This window comes from Pezoporus occidentalis, unplaced genomic scaffold (assembly GCF_034315485.1).
Source record: "Pezoporus occidentalis ecotype Australia unplaced genomic scaffold, CSIRO_AGI_Poc_V1 ctg55, whole genome shotgun sequence".
In the NCBI taxonomy this organism is placed as follows: Eukaryota; Metazoa; Chordata; class Aves; order Psittaciformes; family Psittacidae; genus Pezoporus; species Pezoporus occidentalis.
In genome coordinates, this window is record NW_026915888.1 from 833,832 (window position 1) to 858,540 (window position 24,709).

General features: G+C 51.7%; 1 protein-coding gene across 1 annotated transcript; it reads right to left on the reverse strand.

The window, feature by feature from the left end:
- Positions 1-11,606: 11,606 nt before the first annotated feature.
- Positions 11,607-15,900, reverse strand: WNT8A (Wnt family member 8A). The gene is made up of 6 exons (XM_062638200.1): positions 15,254-15,900; positions 15,128-15,161; positions 14,790-14,928; positions 13,753-13,878; positions 13,515-13,657; positions 11,607-12,393 (listed from the first exon to the last, which is right to left on the reverse strand). The coding sequence occupies exons 1-6, from the start codon at positions 15,322-15,324 to the stop codon at positions 11,833-11,835; spliced, it is 1,074 nt and encodes a 357-aa protein (XP_062494184.1). The 5' UTR covers positions 15,325-15,900; the 3' UTR covers positions 11,607-11,832.
- Positions 15,901-24,709: the final 8,809 nt, after the last annotated feature.

Genomic DNA, 24,709 nt, shown 5'->3' on the forward strand with positions numbered 1-24,709 from the left:
AGCTATCTCACTCGCCAGCCACACTGTAAGTTTACTTGACTCCACTGCAGTGGATAGGGCATTTTTCCTTGGCTGAAACCCTTTGTAAACTGATTCCAAGCCTGGGCTGGTTTTATTTGGTGGAGGGTTGTTTTGGTGGTGGTGTTTTTTTTCCGTGCTCAAGTAGTTAAACTTGGTTTATGAACTACACAGAGCCATCAGTTACTCACAGGCTCTGCTACTCAACCTGCAGAAAAGAGGTATTTTCTTTTCTTACATCCTTTCAGGCTCCATCAATACACCTGTATTTGTCATTGCAAGCAGCACAGTTTTGCTCCCTTTCTTACAACCTTCTCTAATCCATCCCTCCCTTCCCCATCCCTGGCAGTGTTCAAGGCCGGGTTGGACAGGGCTTGGAGCAACCTGCTCTAGTGGAAGGTGTCCCTGCCCGTGGCAGGGGGTTGGAAATGGACAAGCTTTAAGGTCCCTTCCAACCCAAACCGGTCCATGATTCCCTGAGATGTCCAAGCCTGCTGTAATGATCTTGATTATCTGGCACACCAATGGGCTTGGTCCAGGCATCCTGTGTCATGGAATGCAGCCCTCTAAGGAAAGAAGGAGCTCTCTGGAGCAAGCATCAGTGTGTTGGCACAAAATACTTTGTTCCTCTTACATGATTGATGTGGAAGGAGCGGGTTTAAGTATATGGGGTATGTGTAGGATCCTGAACAAGTGCCTATAGCTGGTGGGCAGTGGGTGAGAAGCCAGTTGGGTGGCTCCAGGCATTCAGCCTACTGTGATCTCTTCTTGCATTGCAGCGAGTGTGTTCTGAAATGCATAAGTGAGCACACAGGCTGCTGTGCTGCTTTGCCAAGCCAACTGCATTACTCACCCTTTCCCCAGCTGTTTGCAGTGCTGTTATTTGCATGTCGTGCCCTGCAGGCCTGTGGGGAAGTGAGTCAGGAATGGGTTTTCGCTGGAGACAGTTACTTCTTTTGCAATAAGAAAAAGTTAAAGGAAATATGAACAGGTGTCAGGAGCTTCTGGATATTTAGGGGAAAATACATTAAAATAAATGAAATGTAGAAGCTGTGCATCACCAGCTGCCTGATCCGTGCAGCCTGGAGCTGTTCTTATGTATAGGTACCGCTGAGGGCATTCCAGTGAAAGAACACTGTAAGGTGTCACAGTGACTTGCAACGGAAAGCCCATAGCAGCAGCAGTCGGGACAATATGTGCTGCCTCATTGGCTGGGCTGTCCTTAGGAAGTGAGGACTGTTTCCAACCCAGGTGAAATCATAGAATAATTAGGGTTGGAAAGGACCTTAAGATCAGCCAGTTCCACACCCTCTGCCATAGGCAGGGGCACCTCATCCGTGTTTCTTCCTCAAGGACTGGTGTGTGGATTAGCACTCAAACCTCTGCAGAACAGGCCAAAAGCCCATGTGTGGTAGGGACATAGTGGGAAATAAGAAGGAAAACCACTACATCCAAACCCTTTTATTAGCATTTTTGTTGTCTTTTACCATTAGACCTTTTCGGGTTTCATTTATTTGGCTGTCTTGATAATCCCTGTCTCCAAGCAAGCAGAGAAGTGTGTGTGTGTCTGCCCTGGAACCTCAGAAAATAAGGGTATGTCTTTGGCCCATCGCAGAAACACACCGGTGAGATGGGCGAGCTGGAGATTTCCTGTGCCATTGCTCACTGTCTGCCGTGTGCAGTACTCGTGGAGAAGCCCCTCGGTGATCAGACAGCTGCCAAATGATGATGGATGAACCTATAGTCAACAGAGCAGAGGATAATGCAGACCTGCCGCTGCGGCTCTTCCCCCTCCATCCCTAGTGACAAACTGCTGCTGAGCGTTGCTCCCGTGGGGTACATCTGTCCTTGTACCACATAAGCACTGACCCACTTGGCTCAGCAGTGCTTCACCACTTTCTGTTTCCATTTTTTACAGCCTTTGGCCTTAATTTCTTTCTCTCCATCACCATGTAGCTGTGAAATAAGTGTCTTGGGGTGAAGAGGTCTGTGTGAAGAGCTGTCCATCATTCAAAACACAGGTCGTGGTGGCATCTGTTCCGGTGAGTAGCACCTGAAGGACAAGGCTTTTATTCCATAACTCCCAAAAGCCGGTAATCTCCAAGGAAGAAACGGCCTGTCTGGGAAAATAAAGCAAGACATGTAAATTCATAGAATCATGGAATAGTTAGGGTTGGAAAGGACCTTAAGATCATTAAGTTCCGACCCCCCTGCCATGGGCAGGTACACCTCACACTAAACCACGGCACCAAGGCCTCATCCAACCTGGTCTTGAATGCTGCCAGGGATGGAGCATTCACAACCTCCCTGGGCAACCCTCACCACCCTCACAGGAAAGAATTTCTTCCTTATATCCAATCTAAACTTCCCCTGTTTAAGTCTGAACCCGTTACCCCTTATCCTATCACTACAGTCCCTAATGAAGAGTCCCTCCCCAGCATCCCTATAGGCCCCCTTCAGATACTGGGACCCCCTTCAGATTGCTTTAATAGGAAGCTTCATTGCATTTATAGCTCCTTAAAAGGAAGCCGAACTGCAGGCATGAGATGGCAGATGAGTTTATTTTCACATGTGGATTTAATAGCTTACTGAGATGTAACCACGGGGTTAGTGCTAGAGAAAGCCTCCGGGAAAATAGTCCCTGGGGTGAGGTCAGAGCCTGCTTACAGCCGGAATGGGATGAAGGGATTTCATCAGTGGTTACAGGCAGGGTGGTTCATATGATACCAAGCAAATCACAGTGATGTGGAAATTAATTACACCTTCTTCACAGGACAGAGAGAGTGGAAGTACCCCAAGACCAGCTGTGGTTTAAAGCTCAAAGGAGTGGGCAGGAGCTGAGTGCCACTCTCATAGCAGTGTCTGTTACTCTTCCCAAGCATTTGTTTGATCACAGTTGTAACTGAATTTGTGCTGAAAACACACAAAGCCCCTGTGCTTGGCTTCACATGAAACCTGAGGCCCTCTTCGCTGAAGCAGAACGGTGGCAAATCCATGGTCACAAAAGCTCCCTTTGGAAAGGGAAATAATCTAAAATAACCCAAATAACACTCCCCCAGTGCTATGGCACTTTGCTAGGTTAAAGCACAGGAAACGGTGAAGTTTGGGCTCCATCTGTTTGACCATTTACACTATCTCCTTATCAATGTACCTGGCCTGGCCTGGGGAGATTGGATGGTGTCTGGATACAAGAGGTACAATTTAGTGCTTCCAGCTGCTTGAAAGGGATGGGGCAGTGATTTGTGACCTCTCTGGTGATCAGTGAGATAAAGCTCTGCAGCGGGGATGTCCTCTGCCCTGCCACTGATGCTGGTCAGAGCCAGTCCAGGCTCCCATGCACACCTTGGAGCTGCATGGAGGTTGTGGCCTGATCACTCCCAAATCCTGGAATGTCTCAAATCCAGATTCAAGTCTTGCAGCCTGCAGTAATTGAGGGAAGGGGGGGAGGGAACAAATTTGCTGCTGTCAAAAGCATATGGATGTTTCATGGGGAATTTAAATAGCAGTAAAGCAGATGCTGAGACTGGTACCTGAGATGATGGCAGCGCACAGTGGGAAAGGCCATAGCACAAGAAAGAACAAGGAGGATGAAGCAGTCCAAGCTGGGAGCTACAACTGTGTTTGCCCAGGTATGACTCTTATTCACTTTAGCACATCAAAGCACAAATGAGGCTGGTTTATTCCTGGACCCAGGCTGGCTCAAGCAAAGCCATCCCGAGAGTCTCTTCCCAGTGCTCCCATCCAGGATGTGCTGCTGATGCTGGTGCTCCATTGCCAGCAGAGATGTCCCCTGGAGTCACGTTTGCAGCCTGCCATGGACCAGAATTACCTGTTCTCAAGCACCTGCAGTGCTGCTGCGGTGCTGGAATGCTCAGCACCTCGCGAGGGGTTCAGGGCTCGGTTAATGTCTTTATTCTCCTGCTTATTGCCTTCAAAATCCACTCAGTGATAGGGAGGAGGTGCCTGCTCCCTGTCATAGGTGATGGCAGTGAAGCAGAAGTCCTGCCTGGCAGGAGTGGGGATGGGGAGCTGGGTCAGAATGGGTTTAGCTTCCAGGCACTGGGTAAAAGGGAAACAGGAATTCCTGTGTTTAAAGCTGCCAGCTATAGTCTTGATGGGTGATCCCCTGGAAGTGTCAGGCCAGGAGCCATGGTCTTGTGAGGGAGGAAAGACTGGGATTGGGAAGAAACATGGGAACCATCTCGCCTTTGCCTGTGTCCAATTGAACAGTCAGGCTTGATCTGAATCATAGAATAGTTCGGGTTGGAAAGGACCTTAAGATCATCTGGTTCCAACCCCCTGCCATGGGCAGGGACACCTCACACTAAACCATCTCACTCAAGGCTTCGTCCAACCTGGCCTTGAACACTGCCAGGGATGGAGCATTCACAACCTCCCTGGGCAACCCATTCCAGTGCCTCACCACCCTAACAGGAAAGAATTTCTTCCTTATATCCAATCTGAATCCACAACAAGAGTCCTACTTCTCAGCCCATTTCAGACCACAGCCCTCATCCCAGCAGATGAGCCCTGGCAGCCAGGCTGTGTGCTGGGACGTGCAGTGCAGCCCCACACACAGCTCGCAACCAGCAGTCTCAGTCCACGCATGGCCCGAGTTTGAGCCCGAGAGATGAGGCTTGCCCCTCTCCCCACTGTTTTACAGTCGTCCCACTGACCCCGTCATTATCATCTTTTATGGCATCCTGTGAGCTACTGAAAGCATCAGAGGAGGAAATGAAGGGCCGTATACTGTCCAGGCTCTGTGGTGCTATGTCCCCTGACGAGCTATTCTCTCCTGGCCGTGCCCATAAGTGCCTTCGATTAACGTTGTGTGGGATACTGAAGAAAGAGTAGAGAGACAAAGAGAAGGAAAGTTAAACACTGCTCAAGGTCTCCCTATTTCCCATCACATCCTTCTCCTTGTAAACCTCCACCCTGCCTTTCTACAACCCATTTAGACTTATTCTCTCTCATTTTCTGGCCCTGTCCCACATGATTGCTACTCTTCTCTGCATCCCAACTGCATTTGGTGAACGTTTCCCATCTGTGGTCATCAATCTCTGCTCCGTACCACCAACTCCCTCTCATTTCATCAGGGATGAGTCTGGGCCCAAGACACGATTCAGGCTCTAAACAGGGGCTTTTCTACACTCCAGAAACATTTGGACAGGATGGCTGGGAGTGCTCTTGTGGTGTTGCTCCAGCAGTCACCTCTGTGCCTAAGTAACAGTTTAGTTAAGGAACACATCATCTTCCTTGTGTTCCTTGTGTGTCTGGAGGAAGGGGGAGTGAGGTTGGGAGAGGAAGGAATTAATTTGGGAAGTACATTGCAAGTCACGTTGATTTGATTTTCTCTGATCCATCAATCTTGTGTTCTATTGCTCATCTCCATGGGGCTTGTCTGGAAAGGGAGGATTTACTGCACTGTAAGCCAGGGCAGTGATGTGCAAAGGGGGGGGGCATGGAATGTATCCTAGGAGAGAGCAGGGAACCAGAAAAAGAGGTGGGGGAGCTTGTGAATCCCCCCACTGAGGTTTAAAGCTGCCATACATTGCCCATTACCCCCCCAAGCCACCCATGAGGGCATCTTTGGAGGGGAGCAACCTACCTTTGGGTTCAAGGGGCCTTAAAGCTCATCCAGTCCCAACCCCTGCCACGGGCAGGGACACCTTCCACTGGAGCAGCTTGCTCCAAGCCCCTGTGTCCAACCTGGCCTTGAACACTGCCAGGGATGGGGCAGCCACAGCTTCTCTGGGCACCCTGTGCCAGCGCCTCAGCACCCTCACAGCGAAGAGTTTTTCCCTGATATCTAATATTTTTAGTAAAGATTTTCCCTGCTCCCCACATTCCCCATGCACCCTCACACGTGGCTGCAGCAGAAGTAAGGACCAGCAGATGGGCAATAGAGTGGCTCCCTGCACACCTCTTCCTCCTTGGAGTAACCCATGGGTTACACTTTCCCAGTAGACCTGTGCTTGTGGATCAGGGATAGAAGCACTGTGTGAATTCATACGGCTTATGCATATTCAGTGTTCTGTGGTGGGTATGGACATGTCCTCTCCAGCCTCCAGTGTCCCAAAGGGAGAGCAGATGCAAGGCATCCCCATAGACAGTTATTGTAGGTGTTCTCTCCAGCTGAGAGATGTTTGGGAAAGGCCTGGAACTCTTTTTCTCAGGTGCTGCAAAGAGGATTTGGTTTGTAAATAGCGTTAATTGCCTTGACTTCATTAAGGGGGAGCCAAAAAGGTGTTAACAAGTTTCTGTTGCTCAGCGCTGGCCATGAGCCACCGAGGAGCTCCATAGGGGGAAGGTGGCAACGCTGCTATAGAAATCCCTTTGCTCTACAGGGAAGGGAAAAGGAATTAGGCACTGATTCAGCCAAAGACTTGGGGCTAACATGTCACTTCTGCAGGAGGGGTTTTACCTGACCCACTGCACAGTTCGATTCCATGGGATTCACAATGTCCCCAAGGATGCGGTGGTGAAGGTCTGAGCTTTGGAGGGTTTTGTCCCTCTGCTCCTCTGAAGGCATGGGTAAAGGGGAGCTCCTGTTTGCACAGTGCTTTTAGCAGCTTTGGCACCAGGCTGGTAGGGTTTAGGGTCTATCTTTAAGCACCTCACTTAAATAGTGTTTAGGGTTTGAGTTAAGGTTTCAAAGCCACTGCCTGGTCACAGAAACATTTCCTATAAACCCCAGCAAACCAGAAACCCCAATTCCCACCTGCCCCTGAAAATCCCCATCCATAAATCCCGCACAGATGTTTTCTCATCCTCCTCTATGGCACTGGCGCTAGCAGGGGCTAAACAGGGGCTGATTAAAGCCCTTTAACTTTGTCATGCTAAGGGCCGGTTTTGCAAGTGGAAAAGGACCTGTGAGTTGTTTTTTAAGGCTTTAGGGAATTGCTGGCACTCACTGGTTTCACTGCACCAGATGCAGCGTGACCGGGAATCTACGCTGCATATGAAAAGGTCACTTACCCCGTTCAAGAGAGGAGATGCTAACACTTGTCAGCTTGAGTGATGGAGACTCTGCATTGAGAGCCATAATATTCATGTCAGAGAATTGCCAAGCCCATGCGGAAGCGTTGAAGATGGATGGCCCTGGGATGTGCTCCTGACACTTTAATACGGGGGGAGGATACAGCACGAGCATCTCATGCAGGATTATCATCCACGAAAGGGCACTGGAGGCATAAATTAAAGGTAACCCACCAGGCAAGGAGTTAACTGCTGGGGCGAAGGAGGGCTGGTGGTGGGGTGCATCAGGGTGGGAAGGAGATGGGCTCAGTCAAAACCCAGCCACCCCCAAACCGCTTTGCAGAGCCCATCTGCAGAACCTGCCCTGTGTGAACTAAATAAACCCCTTTCTCAGCTTGCTGATGGTGACCCTGCAGCGATGTGACCTGAGGGGGAAGCGGGACAGGGGCAGGTATTGCTCACTGTGGTACCCTGCCTCCAGCACAGGCATCCCTGCCAGCTTATGGGAGAGGATGGCCATGATGGTGTGAATTCTCCTTTGGAGCAGCCTTGGCACTCTGTTTTGGGAGAGGCACATCAGCATGGATCCATCCCTGACATCCTCATCCCATACGGGTGCACTGCGGGTCTGCACTGCTGACGCACAGCCTGAGGCCAGCACCAGCCTGGCTTCCGAGGACCCACAATCCATCCCTATCAGCAGCGCTGGTAGGTTGGCATGGGACACAGCTGAACCTGTCCTCCACACAGTGACGGAGGTGCCCTTGGCCAACACCGTGTGTGGAGTCGTGCCATGTTCCTGCCCGATGGGGATTTAGGCTGTGGGAGCATTCCCGTCTATGGGGCAGAAGGAACAAGAAGGGAAGCTGGTGGCTGTTGCTCCCGGTGAGGGTGCTGGGATGCTGCCTGGATGGCAGCATGGCAGAGCCAAGAGGCACCAGGTGAAGTGGTGACAGTGACGATCCTGGGTTAGATGGGAAGCACTGGGAAAGCTTCCTGGGCTGTTACCATGGTACAGATATCCCAGGACTGATTTTCTAAAGCCCTATTAGCTGAGCATAGGTGCCCGACATAAACCTGCCCCGGTCTGTGGCAATGCTCTAGCTGGATGATACTATTTCTTCATTCACAACATGTTTCCCTTTCTCATTGAAAATGCGATATAAATCAGTCCTTTCCCACAATAAAGCATAAATATGCTATATAATATATAATATATTGTATCTATTATATATAATGTAAAAATGGTGCTGGCACAGTGATTTCAGGCCAGTTCAACTGCTGTCCTGCAGGTTTCTTATCACACAGGTTACTCTGGCCATGGCAATAGCTCTGCCCCCAAACAGCAGCTCTGCAAAGCCTGCTCTGACATGAAGGTGCTGCTCCAGGACTGTCCAAGAAGCTCCATGGGTGCCCTTTTTGGGTGCCTGGTGGGGTGTCCCTGCTCCTGGGCATCCCCAGCACCCCTTCCATTGCCTCAGTGCTGTGAACAGCCTCCATCCCCAAAGGAAGAACCAGAGCTGACAACTCTTTGCGGGTGGGCAGCAGGATTTTGGGTTGAGTTCATACAGCATTTGGCTCAGATTTTGACTGTTTCATTGTAATTTGGGTCAGGCTCCTCCTCGAGGCTTTCTGGGGCCAATCCACCCCCTTCCTCCAAGCATGCAGTGAGCTACAGGTGGTTGGGATCAGTGTCCCAAAGTGGAGTTGACTTTGGGTAATCAGGAGTAAATACATTCAGGTTTGAAGACATCATCAGTCCCTTCAGATGCTCCTTGGCTGTGGTTAGAGAATGGACCTTTACAACCTGTAGGTGACAGGGCTTTGCCCTGCTGTGATGGTGTTTAGTCTGAGCACTGCTCTGCAGGAGTTTGCTGCCCAGGTAAAATCACTGCTGCAATGAGGAGATCAGCCTGATGGAGTGTCCCGCATCAGCCTTGGGTTCGTCACCACGGGCAAGTGGCATCTCTGCGTGTGTTATTACAAGCGCTGGGTACCAGCGGGCAGGGCTGCTCCTGCCAGTGCTGTGATGGATTAAGATGATCCCGAATCTCTATTGTTTTGTAGTGAATGTAGTGAGAATTGATGACTGTTGTATCCAAGCAACAAGGGGGGGGGGGGGGAATGAGAGAGCTTCAGCTTCTCCAGGACTGTGATATCTCTGGCAAGGTGCAGCTCTAAGCCATTGGAGTTGTTCTTTGTATTTGTTCAGACTTGGTATTATCTCTGCGTGCTGTATAAAGGGAACAGAGATCTGTATCATGGGATGGTACATCATTTTCTCTTGAGTTTGCTTCCATTTGCATTTGGTCTCTGGTTTTTGCATAAGATGCGCTCATTGCCTTAGTCTGGGGGCCAGAAATGTAAATGGATTTAAGAAAGCAATTAGAAGGAAGAACAGCTCATATCCAACATTTAAATCAACACAGTGGGGATGAGTGCTGACTCGGCAAGCCCCTGGCTGCAGGTCGGTGGGAATGGGAGGGTTCAGTGGGAGAAGGATCCATCCCAGATGTGGTATCTGCAGCTCTGCTCCCTGGGATGGAGCCTGTGTGAGACAGGCCCGGTTTGATGCTATGGTGCAAACCTGTCCCTTGCTTTCTGTGGCAATGTTGCTTTAGAGAGATGCTGCAGAGAGCGGTGGGAGATGACACACAGCATGTCCTGAGCATCCCTGCTCATGGGGACCCTCATCTCCCGGGATTTACCCCTGCAGCTCTATTAACCCTGCTGCTGGCATGCAGCAAGATGGGGTTTGTGTGTTTGGGAGCTATCCTGGTAAAACAGTTTCCCTCCTCTGCACGCAGCCACTGCCCCGTGCTGTGTGTATCCTCATTCTGTGGCTCTATGGCACTTCCAGGCACGGTGCTGGCGCTGCTGAGCACCGGATGGGGCAGCAGCACTCTGGGCAGCCACAGCAGGCACTGCAAAAGTAGAGCCTGGTTTAGTTCCGTGCAGACAAACCAGCCAGGGCACAGGATGCAGGGAAGGGCTTTTCTCTGGTTTGATCGGTTCCAGTTCAGCCTGAGTTTTGATGGGTTGCAAACGTGGTGACACTGCAAAACCCTTGGGTTTTCTGCTTGTTATTTAAACTTTCTCAACAGCTGTTGATAGGCAGCGGAAAAAGCCCTCCAGTGGGGTGGGCACTGGTGCAGCTCTTCCAGCTTTAATGGAACCACTCTTTGCAGAAGTAAATGCATGGAAGTCAGTTTGTGCTTCGCAGCGCGTGTGTTTTACACCTTGAGCTCCCTGCTGTGGCTCGAGTGCGTGTCAAGGCTGTGTTTACACTAGGAGCCGTAGAGATATCTGGATAAAATAGCATCAAAGCATTTGTAGTGGGGGCACAACAGAATGGCAAAGCTGTGGTGTGGTTTCTCACTTGTGTCTTGTCCTCCTCGCCTGGCTGGACCGCAAACCCCGCAGAGCATCCTTTGTCCCTGCGTTGCGGGTGCAGGCGATGGCGCAGCTCTAGGGCAGTGCTGTGCTTCCCAGGAGCGATCCGTGCTGATGGACAGCCCTGGGGAGACCTGGAGAGGAGCAGGACCCGCTCAGGACGGCAGCGGCCAGTCTGTGCCCTGCCCTCCGCGGCCCCCGGAGCAGCAGGGACCCTGCAGGCACATTCACAGCTGGCCCCGAGCTTTCTCTCCTGCCCCAGTTCAAAGGCTCCTCTCGTGCCTCCGAGGATTCAGCCCTGGGTGCCGATGGTTTCCACATCAAAGCCGGGCATTGTCTGGGGGATGTCGGGCCCAGGCAAATTAAGGAGGAATTGGGAGCTTCAAACCGGGCTGGAGCAGGGCAGTGCCTGCGTGCTTGGTGCTTGTTGGATGTGCGGTGATAGCTGTTAAAGCGAACCCTCCGGGGGCTGGAGCCGACGTTTATTGAGCTCTAAGAGATCAACCCCGGTGGCTTTTGGGTTAATGATGAGAAAGCTTGGAAGTGCTGGGTTTCATACAGAAAGGGACGATTTGGCACCTAAATTCCTACTCTCAGGAAGCAGACAGGAAAAAGCCAGTCCTTTCCATTGTGGTGTTTATTGCAAAATACAGTCCAAAAACCTAACTCTTGAGGGATACCTTCAAAATACATAGAGTAAAGAGATTGTGCTAAGCAATAATACAACTTATTAATAACAACATCAAGCATAAAGAATTCTGAATTCTTATAGTTAAAACCAAACCCAAACCAACAGTATGGGAATTGCAAACTGCTCAGTTTCATCCAGTACAAACACATGAAGCTACTGTCTGTTGAGGCAGGGTTCTGGTACCCAAATACAAAACATAAGAGGGAAAGGAGGGGGAAGGACTCTGTAAACACTGACTGTAAACTTAGCAAAGCCCTCCGCAGGCTGCAGTCATCTCCTCACATCAGAAAGTGCATGAGTTTCCCACTGGGAACGCTGCTGAGCAGCCGCTGTGCATCAAGGGCTGGGGCTGCCCCAGCTGTGGTACCCGGGGCTGCTGAGACCCACTTCTGGCCACAGCTGGAGCCCCACCACTGGCCGTGGTGGAACCACTGTCAGTGGCACAAGGGGTTGATCCCATCTAAACAGTGAACTCTTCCCTCTGTCCAATACACAGGTAAAGTGACTCCCAACAAGAGAGAAGTACTATTAGTAAACATTTACTACTAGTAAACACTGAAGACCCACCATGGAAGCAAGGAGGACCGTGGTCCCTCAGCGCCTGCACTTTGTGCTTCCTAATCTCACAGCATCCATCCTCAGCAGGTCCCTCTGGACCCTGGGGATGCTCCCTCCCACCCCAGCTCCACCAGTGGCTGCCAAGCAACAGGGACACCACCAAGGTGTCCTCCTTGGGCACCACATCTGCCCCTTTATCTCTTATGACCCTTGTTCCTCTGCTTGACGTGGTTGGGCGCCGCGGTGTCGCGCCGGGTGCAGAAGTGCTTGGCCACCAGCTGCCGGCACTGCTCGCACCGCACCGTGCAGCACCAGTGGAACTTGCAGTTGCAACTGGCCACCACCTCGGTCCTCCTCTCCTCGACCCTCAGACCGCACTCAGTGCACAGCCGCCGGCAGCTCCTCCGCTCCCACTGCGAGAGGTTCTTGCCCGTCTGCAGGCACTCGCGGCCCTCGGTGCCGTGGTGGCCCAGGCTGGCGTTCCTGGTGCAGTAGTCGGGAGAGTCCTCCAGGAAGACCAGCTCCGTGGCATGGACGTGGTGGAAGGTCTCTGCCGTGGCCCCGCGGCTGTCGGCGCTGTTGCCGGCTCTCATCCGCCTCTTGTCCATCTCCAGCTTGTGGGCTTGGTCGTATTTTATCTTCAGGTAGTTCCCGATCTCGCGGAACTCGGCGAGCTGGAGCCAGCAGGTCTGGATGCTGCAGCTCCCGGACACGCCGTGGCACTTGCAGGTTCGCTTCATCGTGGCTTTCACAGCCTTAATGGGAAAGGTGGAGGAGTTAGGAGCAGCAGAGCATCATCGTTTCAATCCCAAAATCACAGCACTTCTAATTCAGGTGGCAGTGGGACAAAAGGGGCTTGTGCTCAGCATCACTTCAGCTCCTTCCAAGACGTGAGCTGATGCTCCTGGAGAACATCTGTCCCTCTTCACTGATTTAAAGGACAGAGATAAATGGGCACAAGCTTTTGTCTCCAGCCCTCGCAGGAGCTGTTTCTCCTGGCCAAGAAAGAGGCCAGGTCATGCCCTTCTCACGCCGCTCACCTCGCTCATTGCAGCATCAGCCCTTACAGCAGCGGTTTCATTCAAAACGTGTGAAACTGCTTTGGAATAATCATACCCAACCTCTCTGCATCTCCTCCAGGCCAAGCACTTCACAGATATTATCTACCTATCTCCCTCTGGTATTTATAAGGTCCCAATCGCTGGTATCTATGTGAGATTAAGCCTCGACACACCCTATCAGATAGGTATGTTAAGTGTTGCCGGCCTTGTTTTTACAGACAAGGAGGTTTGGCAAGATGCTGAGAGCCTGGCCCAGGGTGTGGGGGTGAATCTGGCAGTGAGCAGGGCCAGCTCCCACCTGGCTTTCCCGACCAAATAGCTTGGAAATGCATATTGCAAGGGGGCAAGGTGGTTCCTCCTTTGTTTTACAGAGCAGACAAGTACAAACCCCATGCACTTCTGAATAAGTGGTGTGTGCTGATAGTTAACTGCATTACACAAAGCTGCAGAGCTGCAAGGGAGAAGAACTCTCTGCAGTTCCTTTATTCAGGTTTAGGGCCAGATTCTGGCTGTGTTTTTTAAGCCATTAAATGCTACAGGGCCTAAATTGTCACAGAGGGCTGCAGACAGGGACCTGAACAGCCACAGAGCCTCAGGTTTTGTTTTCAATATAGACATTTAATAATGTCTATGTTAGTATTTAATAGTATTTCATAATGTCTGTATTAGTATTTAATAAATAGTATTTCATGTCTGTATTAGTATTTAATAGTATTTCATATTAGTATTTAATAAATAGTATTTCATAATGTCTATATGAGTATTTAATAGTATTTCATAATGTCTATATTAGTACTACAATGCATTTGACTTACAAGCCTCCCGACTTCATTGTTGTGCAGGTTGATCAGTGCCCGGGTATCGTGTCCTGTTTCCAGAGCATCCACAAAGAGCTTGGAAATCCTCTCCCCAAACTCCACGTTGTCGCTGCATCCTCCCCAGACCCAGCCTCGGCCACCTGCGGGACAGAGGCACACTGAGCACAGAACCATCCCACCGGACCCAATCCTGCCCTGGTGTCGGGATGGAGAGGAGGTGTCAGCCCATCCTCACCGACGCGGCCGTTCCTGGAGTCATCGCAGCCGCAGCTCTCAAAGTCCCCCATGCTGCAGTTCCTGGTGAGGGTGTACATGACACCAGCAGAGCTGATGGCGTGCACGAAGGACGTTTCCCGGGTGGCTGAAGGAGAGAGGAACAAAAAGCTGCCCCGTGCACGCATAGAGACATCGGTCCCGGTGCACTGGGGATGAGGATCTGCGCTGCAGAGGTGCAGGAAGGAAAATACCCTCAAGTTTGAACAAAAGGTAATGAAAGTGCTACAGAAATTAAACACTTGTGGAGTCTTCAGGCTTCAGCATCGAGGGTTGCAGTAATCTGGCACAGTATTATGCAGGTGTCCATGCATGGGATGGAGAAGGACCCTAAGGCAATGCACCAGCCCCTCTCTGGCCAAGGTTAGTTATCACTGCCTTCCCCTCACTCAGCTCTCCTCTGCCCTTTCCTGCTCAGAGGGGGCACGTTTGTGCTTTGATCTTGCCTGCTGGGGAAAATCATCACTGATCTTGTTTCACCGGGTGGTTGAAGCTGTGCTAACGGCCCTCTGCACCCACACTTCTAATCAATCCAGCTTCTTTTTTGGCTTTCCTAACTCATTCAGAGATGCTGCTTTGGGGAAAAAAAAAGAGATTTCTGCTTGTTGAAGTAGAAAGCATTGAGATATATCCACGAGTTTCTTATGAAGACACTTTAGCAGTGCACGTCCCTGGTTTCTCTCCTGTGCTTTTCCCCATTGCAAGCTCAGGTGCCTCTAGCATTGCACTCCTGGGATGCCATGCACTGAGTGGCAGGAGCAAGGCCATGGAGCAGCACTGCAGGAAGGATTAGTCTCTAACCCAGCATGGATAGTGACCCAAAGAGAGCCTGGGAGTCATAGAAAATGTTAGCACTACTTATTATACCCGTTAATACAGACAGAGGGAAAACCACCACCACACTTGGGACACCAAAGCTCTTCTCCATCAGTTTAACTGGCAGCACCGTCCCAGCCCGTACCCAAGGGCATCCCGGGATGCAGGTAAAGGCGCACTCACCGCTGCGGAGCCGGTTGTGTGTGGAGAGCTGCAGGGCGCTCTCGGGGCAGTTCCAGCGCTCCCATCCGAACTGGAACTTGCACTCCTCCATCCCGCTGTGAGCGCCGGCCGCCACGCTGCTGGAGTACGTCAGGTAAGCCTGGCACGGGAGATACCACACGTTACCATCCATCAGCAGGGATAACAGACACAAACGGGTCGTGGTCTTTTCCCTCATCCTCGGCAGGACCTGGAGCTGATACACTCTGGGAATTCCAGCTCCTTGGAAAAGCACCATTTCCCATTTGCAAACCAAAATCGCTGTACTTTAAATCCCTGTTAGTCCGTGTGTTAATTACCTTAGGTCCTGTCATCAGAAAGTTATTCACAGACCTGAAAGATAAAAGAAGAAAATGAATCACTGAGCTTGCCACAGCCTGAAGAGCATCCCTACAAAACGCCCTTTGCACTGAACTGGACCCTACCATGCTGCTGCGTGGAGGATGGCACCGAAGAGCCCTGCGATGGAGAGGATGAGGAAGGTGCTTCTCTTCATGGCTGTCACAAGGAGAAGGTTGGATCCCTTGTGCTGGTCTGTAGCTCTCTGCACCACAGGTCCCGAGTGAGCAGGGCCGCCTCCCTCTGCTCCTTCCCAAGGTGAGCTTCGGGGTGGAGGGAAGCTGCAGGAGCCACCAACCCTGATATTTATAAGGTGAAGTTGTGAATAGTCAAAACCCCCCCATTCATTTGCTACCCAATGACTTAATGTGGTAAAAAAGCTCCCTCTCCAATGGGTGACAAGGAACCGCCTAAGGTTGCACTTCAAAAGGCAGCACAGTGGCCCTGGGAGCTGGATGGTCTGAAGCAGAGCAAACTTCCCTAACAATGGGACACTTTTAACCCTCTTTCCCCATCACCAGCCACCCCTTTCTGCTGGCCCTGGGTCTGCTCCCCTTCTCCTTTTCATCCCCTGCTTGCCAGGCAAGGCTCATCCCTGTCCCTCTGAAATAACAAGCTGATGCATTTCTATAGTGCCCGAGAACTCCCCGAGGAGCTTTAACAACCCTTCTGTAAAGAGCTATAGGGAATAGACCTCCCAGGTCTTCTGGATGGGAAGAGATGCATTTAACGGCGGGGCCTCCCCCCCCCCCCCCCCCCCCCACCTCCACCCTTCTCGCCTCTTTATGATGAAAGTTGCTGCATTTCCATCCTGATAACAGCGTGCAGGGCTCGGCAGTGTTTGGGAATCTCTCTCATTTTCAGCTTGGGAACGCTGTGTGAATCATTTATGTGGTTTGCTCCATGCTCCAACGCTGTAATTAGGGGAGCAGTTTTCTGGGGTTAGCAATTTCCCTACGGTGGAGGCTGCGCGCTGGCTCCGCAGGCAGGAGCGCTGCCCGCATCCCTGAGCGGGGCCAGGGGCCTCCACCACTGCTGAGCCACCAGGGAAGGAAAATCCTTATCAGAGGAAACCCCAAAAAGCCTCTTAGTTGTTACAGCCCATGTCACTGAGGGCTGTGAGGAGCAGCAGTGCAGAGCTGGTGCTCATGGAAACTGCTCCATCCTGCTCCATCCATCCTGTGGATGAACGGTCTCTCACCCTGGGCAGGGATCCTGCCTGTTGGGTGCTATCCTAAAGCAGTGCCATGCTGCTCTGCCGGGCACTGCCCCATGGCACACAGCATCTGCTGGTGCTGGCTCCCTGTCAGGGCAAAGGTGCTGCCCTCTTCTTCCTCTCAGCTCCCCACCCTGAGCCCTGGGACACCCATCTCCTGGTGACAAATCACTGCTGCTGCAATCCTGAAGGGGCTGCACATGGGAGGCTGAAGGGAATGGGACCGCACCATGAGCAAAAGGGGGCACATGGGGATAAACCCCTTCTTTGCACCCGGGTGAGCAGCCAGCAGCACTATGGGCAGCCAGGAGGCTGCACCTTAAACACCTTTGTGAAGTACTTTGCTGCCTTGCCATGAAATGAACAGGAGCATTGCAAAGCCAGCACCTGCCCTGGGGTTTTAACATCTCAGCACTGTATGTCTATGGGCTCAGCTCCCACCCTGGGGTAGCTGTCGCTGCCCAGGAGCTCCTTGCCATTCCTGGCTGCAGGACAGGGACTCTCGCTGTCCTGTATCACTGGGAGGGGAACCCTCTCCCTCCAGACCCAGCAAAGGGAAACCTGGAGTCAGTTGTGCAAAGCCACAGACTGTTTGCAGCCGGAGGACTGAAATTGCAGGTTGGTTGGAAGCAAGGATGCAAAATACCTTCCAAGTGAGCACAAAGCCAGCAAAACCCCTGTGAGTCAGCATTTTAATCATTACCATCCCCAACAGATCCTACTTGTTAGAGCTGTCAAAGGGCAATTACTGGGAATAAAGCCTTTCCCACGTATCAGTGAAGTTCACTGATTAAAGCACATGCAGAGGGTTTGGAAACCTTCCTATAGGCACTCAGGTCATGTTGGGGTTTGTGTCTGGCCGTCCCCGAGGGCGTATTGATGTTTAGGGGCTATTTCTTGTCTCTGAGAGCTTGTGCAGCTGAAACCCATTGGCTTGTCTGCTCTGTCATTTCACACATGATATCCCTATCACACACCAGGGGAATAACAGCGATTCCAGGCATGAAGCTCTGCTGGGAACAGTGGCTGCAGCTGGCAGCACCACACAGCTCTTTACTGGGCCCTTAAAAGTGCCCTTTCCTATTAAAGTCATGGGGACCTTGAAAGTCCCTCCTAACGTTATCACTTAGGCTGTCTGGCTGCAAACAGAGCAGTGCGCTGGGAATGCAATGATCCCGGTCCTTTCGCTGCTGGACTTTCCCACCTTAGGCAAAAGCAGACTTCGGTCTTGCTGTGTTAATGTGTTTTACACTTATAGAGTGCTACGTGCAATGCCCGTGCAGTAAAAGGGGTTAAATAGAGCTGTGGCTGCAGTTGGGTAAACTGAGGCACGGAGATGGGCGGCCTCAGGGTAACTCAATGGTGGAGCTGGGCTGGGTGTAGCTGTTTGGAAGCTGATTTCAGTGCTTTGCTCTGACCATCACTGTGTGTGTGTGTGAAGCCTGGCTGGGCTCTGGAGGGCTGCAGGATGGGGACTCCCCCATCACCCATAAGCAAAGCCCATGGGCCCTGCCTGGGTTGCCTGAGCTGCAGGTCCCAGTGTAAAATGATGCTGAAGGAGTTTAGATAGGGTTTTCCCAACAAGAAACTGGCTTTTGGTTTGGGTTTGGATGGAGAGGGAAATATCTAAAAGGGAAATTCTGTTGAATTGACCTGGTTATGCAGAAAATGAAGTGTCGGTTGTTCTGGGCAGCCTTGGACCTCAAAGTGACCATCAGTCATTTAGTGTGATGGCACCACAGGGTAGGCTGTATGGAAAGGGGTGTCCTGAGTGTCAGCTGGAACTCCTTGGCTTTACAGATAAAACACTGATGCTTTGTTTCTTATTTTCTTGCATGTGACCAAACAGCCTGTGCTTTCCACAGGACAATCAACATCTTAAGGATTTACTTTATGCCCCAAGCCAAGAGATAACCACGGTATAAACAGCCCCATGCACCCACAAACCCCCCTTCCCATCAGACTATGGGTGTTAAGGGAAGGCAGACATGAGATAAATCAGTTTATAGGTGCCCCAAGCTCTGCTGGGTGGCGGGTCCTGCAGGGATGGGCTCTTGGCTTGTCCATGGCTGCAGACAGCAGGAAGATAAAGCACAGCCCACTTGCTAAATAGCCCTCTGCAGGTGACACATTCAGAGCCCGAGCGTCAAATCCTGCTCTGTTACAATAAAACCCACCTGGGTCATTAGAAACCCCCTCCTGATGGTGAGGTGGAGGAGGTTTTATGGTGCTCTCCCACCATGGGAAGCCCCCCAGGAGTGATGCCATGTCCTTGCGCTGTGCACAGCAGCTGCAAAGGGGATGCGATCCTTTCCTTCAGAGTACTGCATCAGAGAGAGCTGCAGCCATGGGGCAATCCTGCTGCATGCTCAGCTCCATGCAGGGATTGCTTTGGGGTTATTTTAGTATTCCCAACTTTCCTGTGTTGAGGAAAATGTGTCCCCATTGCTCTGCCTAATGCAGAGCCCCTTGTGGGCTGCTGCAGTGGGAGCAAACCCCAGCAGGATCTGATCCCTGGATCCACGGTGGGAGTTTTGCCTGTATAATGAATGTGTTTTAATTAATGAATGATAATTGAGGATGGAGGTGAAACTGAATGTGGGTTTTACGCCACACCTACGCCACGGGCTTACTTCAATTCATTCCTATTTTGGCACAGAGAAGTGGTCCGATGCTCACTGAAAGCAAGGTTAAAGCATCCAACAGGGCCAGCTTAGGTTCCTAGTGATGAACTTACCCTGAGGAGTTGCTATCTCCTGCCTCCCCACAGCACTTTGTCCCCCCTCCCTTGTACCAATGCAACCAGTTTTACTGTCTTACTGTGTCTGCTTCCCAACACAGCCTCATGCGCAGAGTGATGGGGTGAGCACTGAACTTCATCAGAGAGGCCAAGAGCAAGCAAGTCCAAGGTGAGAGGCTCTGCTACTGAAAGAAGCACGTCTGGAATAGGACACAGAACCATCAGGATGCGCAGTTTGGGTTTTATACCTTTTGGTTTCAGGAAGCAAAAACTTAGGGTTTGGAAGCAAATTCTGCCAGCCCCATGCACAGGAGCTGTTCCTGGCACCAGGGCACGGAGCTGAGCATCTGTTTCACTTGCAAGCAGATGAAGGGCATTTCTTTCCCCCTGGTTTTGCATTGTGTGTTTTAAAGCTGTAGTTTTCTGCTATCTTCTCACTCCAGTGACTTCCCCACTCCCCTCCTAAGCCTCTGTCTCCCATCCTCACCTCTTCCCAGACTCGCAGAGGCAGCTCCCTTCCTCTCCCAGCATGGGGCAACGAGCAGAGGAGCCTGCAGGGTTAAACGCTCTGGCACGTCCCTCTGCAGAGGTACAGGCAGCAGCATCCCTCTGTGCTGCGGAGCGAGGTCACATCTCCCACCCCAAGCAACCCCAGGCCTTCCACCAGAGCAAAGCTTTTCCTTGCTGAGCAATTATCCCTGAACCAGGGCTGTTGGGGGGCTCTTGGTGCACCCTGACTGATGGCTTTCTAAATCCCATTGGCTACTCCATGCCTCTGTTTCCACAAACGACGCAAAGCTTTCGGACAAAGACATGCCTGAACTTGGTCCTGCTGCATCCTGAACCACCCTGAAAAGCAGGACAGAGTAAACCACCCGAGTTTAGATCAACCTTCAGTGATTCTGAAGAGGACTCAACCGCCTGGTCAGCCCCCAAAAGGCACGACCTGATCAGCATCACCTCACCCAAGCTGTGTCCTTCAAAGCCTACAGGGCTGTTGACACAGCAGCGCTATAAAGCAGGGACAAGTGTTTTGGTTTTCTCCCCTTCTTTAAAGGAAGTGTCATGCAAAACGGTGTTAGTGCAGCAGATAGGTTACAGCCTGGGCATCTGCATGGGGGAGTGGATCTCTGTCCTGCAATGTGTCACCTCAGCAGGTAAAAGCCTGCGCAGGAAGAGATGGGGCACCTGATACAGAGGGGAGTTATCACCTCCTTCTTAACCATTCCTTGCCGAAGTCAAGTTGAATTAACTGATTGCAGCCTGGCTCATGTGGTGCTCCCCAGCCTTTCCCAGCGTGGTTCCCTGTGTTATCCCTTTGTGGCTGTGGCTCTGTCTCCCCTCCTGTCCCCATCCACTCTGTGCCACAGGGATCAGATTAAGCCCAAAGGTCCTGATTTCTGAGCTGGAGGCTGTGTGTGTTGGTGCTGGCTGTGTCTGGCACAACGAGTGTGGGAGGATTTGAGACTTGCAGTGATTTGAGATATGGATATTTTCTTATAACTCATCTTTATCTCTTTGGACCAAGGCAATTCCTCTGGAGGATCCTGTGCTGAAGAGGAACTTTAGAAGCCCTTTGAGTCGTGCTAGGAAAAGCAAAGAGAGATGAACTTTTCCCAGTTGCTCCCTTTGAAAACAGATCTCTTTGCCCATATCCCCTCTTTAAATGCTGCACCTGAAAACCAGAACCCTGGTGGTTTTGGAGGGAGCTTTGCCCAGCCCCACTGAGGATGGAAGCTGACAGCACATTCTGCATCTGTTATTGAGGGAAGGAAATGGAGCAAAACTCCCAGTGCTGGGATCAAGCACAGCCGTGTGAGCAGAGGGCACAGTGGTTGGTGGGGATGCCCGGGATGATGTCCACAGGGATGATGTCCCAGGGCAGTGTCCCCTGCAGGCTGGTGACAAGGCTCCCCCCTGTGGGATGTGCCTGCACCACACACGCATCCCAGCCCATCCAGCACCCACCCGTGTCCGTGTCCGTGTCCAGCAGCAGGCTGGGACATGTATGGCTCGGGTGGCCGGTGGGGATGTATGGATAGGACAGGCTTGAGTACCTCCAGCAGGAGCAGGGATTAAGCCACCCAGTGATCCCACCTGCTGGAACAACCACCAGTGATGTTTCAATGCCATCCCATCCCATCCCATCCCATCCCGTCCCATCCCATCCCTGGGTTTTCAGGTGGTACTGAGGAAAAGAAATGCCTGTATTGTGGCTCTGTGGTTCACCTGGCCATGCTCAAAGCAACGAGGAGCTGTGTCATAGCAAAGTGTTCTTCCAGACAGGAACACTTGTATGCATGTAACTGTTGGGCAATAACAGAGATGGTGTGAACAGGAGGAAGGCATGAAGGAGGTTGGTAGCTCTACTCCTGACTCTCACGTGGTGAAACCAAAGTGCAACGAGATGATGAGGCTTGCTTGAGGGGAGAGCCCCGGAGCACAGGTTTCCTAACCCCTGCCTGGTTCAGCTCCCTGGCATCCCACCTCACTTAAATCCCCCTTGTGCCATTGGCACAATTCATTAACCACAGGGCAAGCTGGATGCTGCTGGTGGCACCCAGTGCCTGTAGGGAACCCCAGCCCTGCTCCCATCAGTGTTTTGGTTCCTCCTTGGCTTATGCAGGGGTTAGTAGTGCCCCAGGGAGCACTGATGCAGAGACCAAGGTCACCCATGGGTGTTGGTGGTTGGCACATTTACTTCAGTGTCACAGAGAGACGTTTGGGCACGGCTCTGGGGGTTATGTTTTTCAGCCCATTCTGAGGAATGAGTGCTATTTTAGGTGAAGCCCTTTTATTTCCACCTTGGCCATGCACCACTGAATGCTTCAGACAGAAAGCTTATGAAAGCAGCTAAGGTAAAGCTTTATTAGTCCTCTGGGCAGCCAGAAAATAAAGGAAGCTGCAGCCAGCACCATCCAGGCAGGTCTTGTTTGAAATGGGCTTCTATTATCTCTTGTGAACAGGGAGGCTGATTCCTGGAGCTGATATGGCCACGCCGGTGTCCTGACACTTCCAATTCCCGGCGTATTCCTGAAACACGTTAAGAGGGAAGTAAAACTAAATTGGAGCCCTGGCCGTGCACATTGTGCTTGGGATGTTAAAGCAGCCTGGTAATAAAATGGAGCCAGAAGTAGGTTAAAGCAGAGATGTGGTGGTTTGGGGTGTGTTAAAGGATGATGTCAGTGATGTCAGTGTAGACCCAAGCAAGGTGTTATTAGGTGAGGGCCATGCTGGAGCGGGTGTGAAGCATCGCCATGGGCTTGGGTTACCCAGCTCCCACTGAAACAGGAGCCTGGACAGGACAGAAATGGAGTCATGAGGAGTGATGGGGAGGCTGGAGCTATTCTGAAGCCGTTATGGAGCTGTTACAGCACTGTCAGCTCTTGCTGCTCCTGCTCCATGGAGGGAAGGGTTCCAAGCGTGATGCTGCTGCCCCAGGGCATCACTGCTGCCTCCATCCCCTGCCCTTGAGCTCCGCTCCACAGGGTCTGCCTTCAGCCAAAGCATCTCACAGCTGATTTCTCCATTGCTAAATGAATGCTGTAGGACCCACACATGTTTCTTTAACACTGTGAGGTGCTGACCTGGTGCTGGTAGGGATGGGGGAACCAGTCATGGTCAGGCATGACCTGGGGTAGCTTCCATGATGAGACGGAAAAGAAACCCCCAATTCTCCTCTCTGAGGAGGAGGATTATTTCCAGCCCCACAAGGAAACAAAGCAGACCAAGAGGGATTGTTTTCCCCACACAAGATGCTGTTTGAAAACACCCACTCGGAGTCACACATCAGGTTTTTTCCTCCCTGCTTGTTACAACATTGCCCAAAAATTGATACTGAATTGGCCTCTAAATTCACAAAAACTCCTGAGATTGTTGGTTTATTCTGGAAAATCTCAGTCTTTTCATTCAGTGCCTGTTGTTGGAGCCCTAAAAGGCCCTGTTTCCATGTGTGCCTGACCACAGAAGCTAGAAACCCCCTTTTGCTCTCCTATCAACCTCTTGTTTCTCTGATTTCCCCATCGATCCAATGAATTCTGGAGCCAGGCCTTGAAGCAAACGGAGGTATCTGGAGATTCACAGCCGATAGTAGGAGTTGTCAAGAGCTGTTGTCAGCACAGCGTGCGAGATGTGTGTGAGCCACCCCCAGCAACTGTTCCTTCCCAAGCCAGCCCCTCTGACAAGACAGAAAGCACACGGAGCCTTTCCCAGCACACATTCCTGCTGCAGAAGATGGAAGCGGAGCTTACCCTGCTCTCAGTGGGTTTGAGCTGCGGGAGCACCCACACACGTGCACACCCCGGCTCCTACATACCCCAACCATCCCCATGCTGTGTTTCATGCTCAAGGCTTGGTGCTGGGACACATCTGGGTGCCGAGGATCGGGTTGGGATGGATGGAGCTCATCGGGCACCCATGGGCCTGTGGGGTGGGAGCAGGACACAGCGGCTTTGTCTGCTGTGTGCGGTGTGGGAGCCTGTCCCTGCTTGGCACCAGGTTGCTGCTTTCAACAGGACAATTGTTTCCACTCTGTGTTTTGGGGAAAACAAGGGGCGAGCTGGGTAGAGGCACCAGAGACACCCTGGCTGCTTCTGCTCCAGTTCCTGCTGCCATGGGTGCCTCCCTGGCTGTGCTCCCATGGCATCCTCCTTCCTGTGTGGCTGCAGCTCAGGCCCCGATCCCACTGAGCTTGGGTCAGGGTCCTCGTTCCCCTCATTTCTCTCCCTGTTCTCCTTGCAGAAAAGGTCTGTGCTGTGTCAGGAGCGCCACTGACAGCACAGCAGACACAGAAGTGATTGTCTTCACCGGCAAATTGAAGTCTACATCTTCATGGAATGGCCTGGGTTGGAAGGGACCTTAAAGCTCATCCAGCTCCAACCCCTGCTATGGACAGGGACACCTTCCACTAGAGCAGCTTGCTCCAAGCCCTGTGTCCAGCCTGGGCTTGAACACTGCCAGGGATGGGGCAGCCACAGCTTCTCTGTGCCAGTGCCTCAGCATCCTCACAGGGAAGAGCTTCTTTGTAACACCTAACCTAAATCTACCCTCTTTCAGTTTAAAGCTGATGGATTGCCTTCACCACTGCAGAGCAGGACCTAAAGATGTACTGTGGGATACCTCAGCAGCCACAGAGCCAATGACCCAAACAGGAGAGAACACCCAAATGTATTTGGGAAACAACATCACAGATGCTTTGGGCTCAGTGTGTGGTATCTGAGTTGGGGCTGGCAGGATCCCCAGGGGTTTTAGCTGGGCTCCAAGACACACAAACGTGTGCCCTCTTCTCAGGAGAGCTAGGTCCAGGGTTTCACTGTTATCCAATGCCTGCCTAATGGGATTTATTAAATCAACCAGCTCCTGTGTAATAATGACAGGAATGTGGATTTCCTCTGCTCACTGAGACAGTGCAGAGCAATTAGAGGTGACTCACAGGGCAGGTGGACCCAGCCATGATCCCAAGAGGGCTGGCCCTGTCCCTGGGATGCAGGGGTAAGGCTGGCCTCATGGTGGTGCCAAGGAAGCAGGTGTTTATCAGCATACAATGATTTCTTTGTTGTAACTGGAGGAGCATGGAAGGTTCTTCAT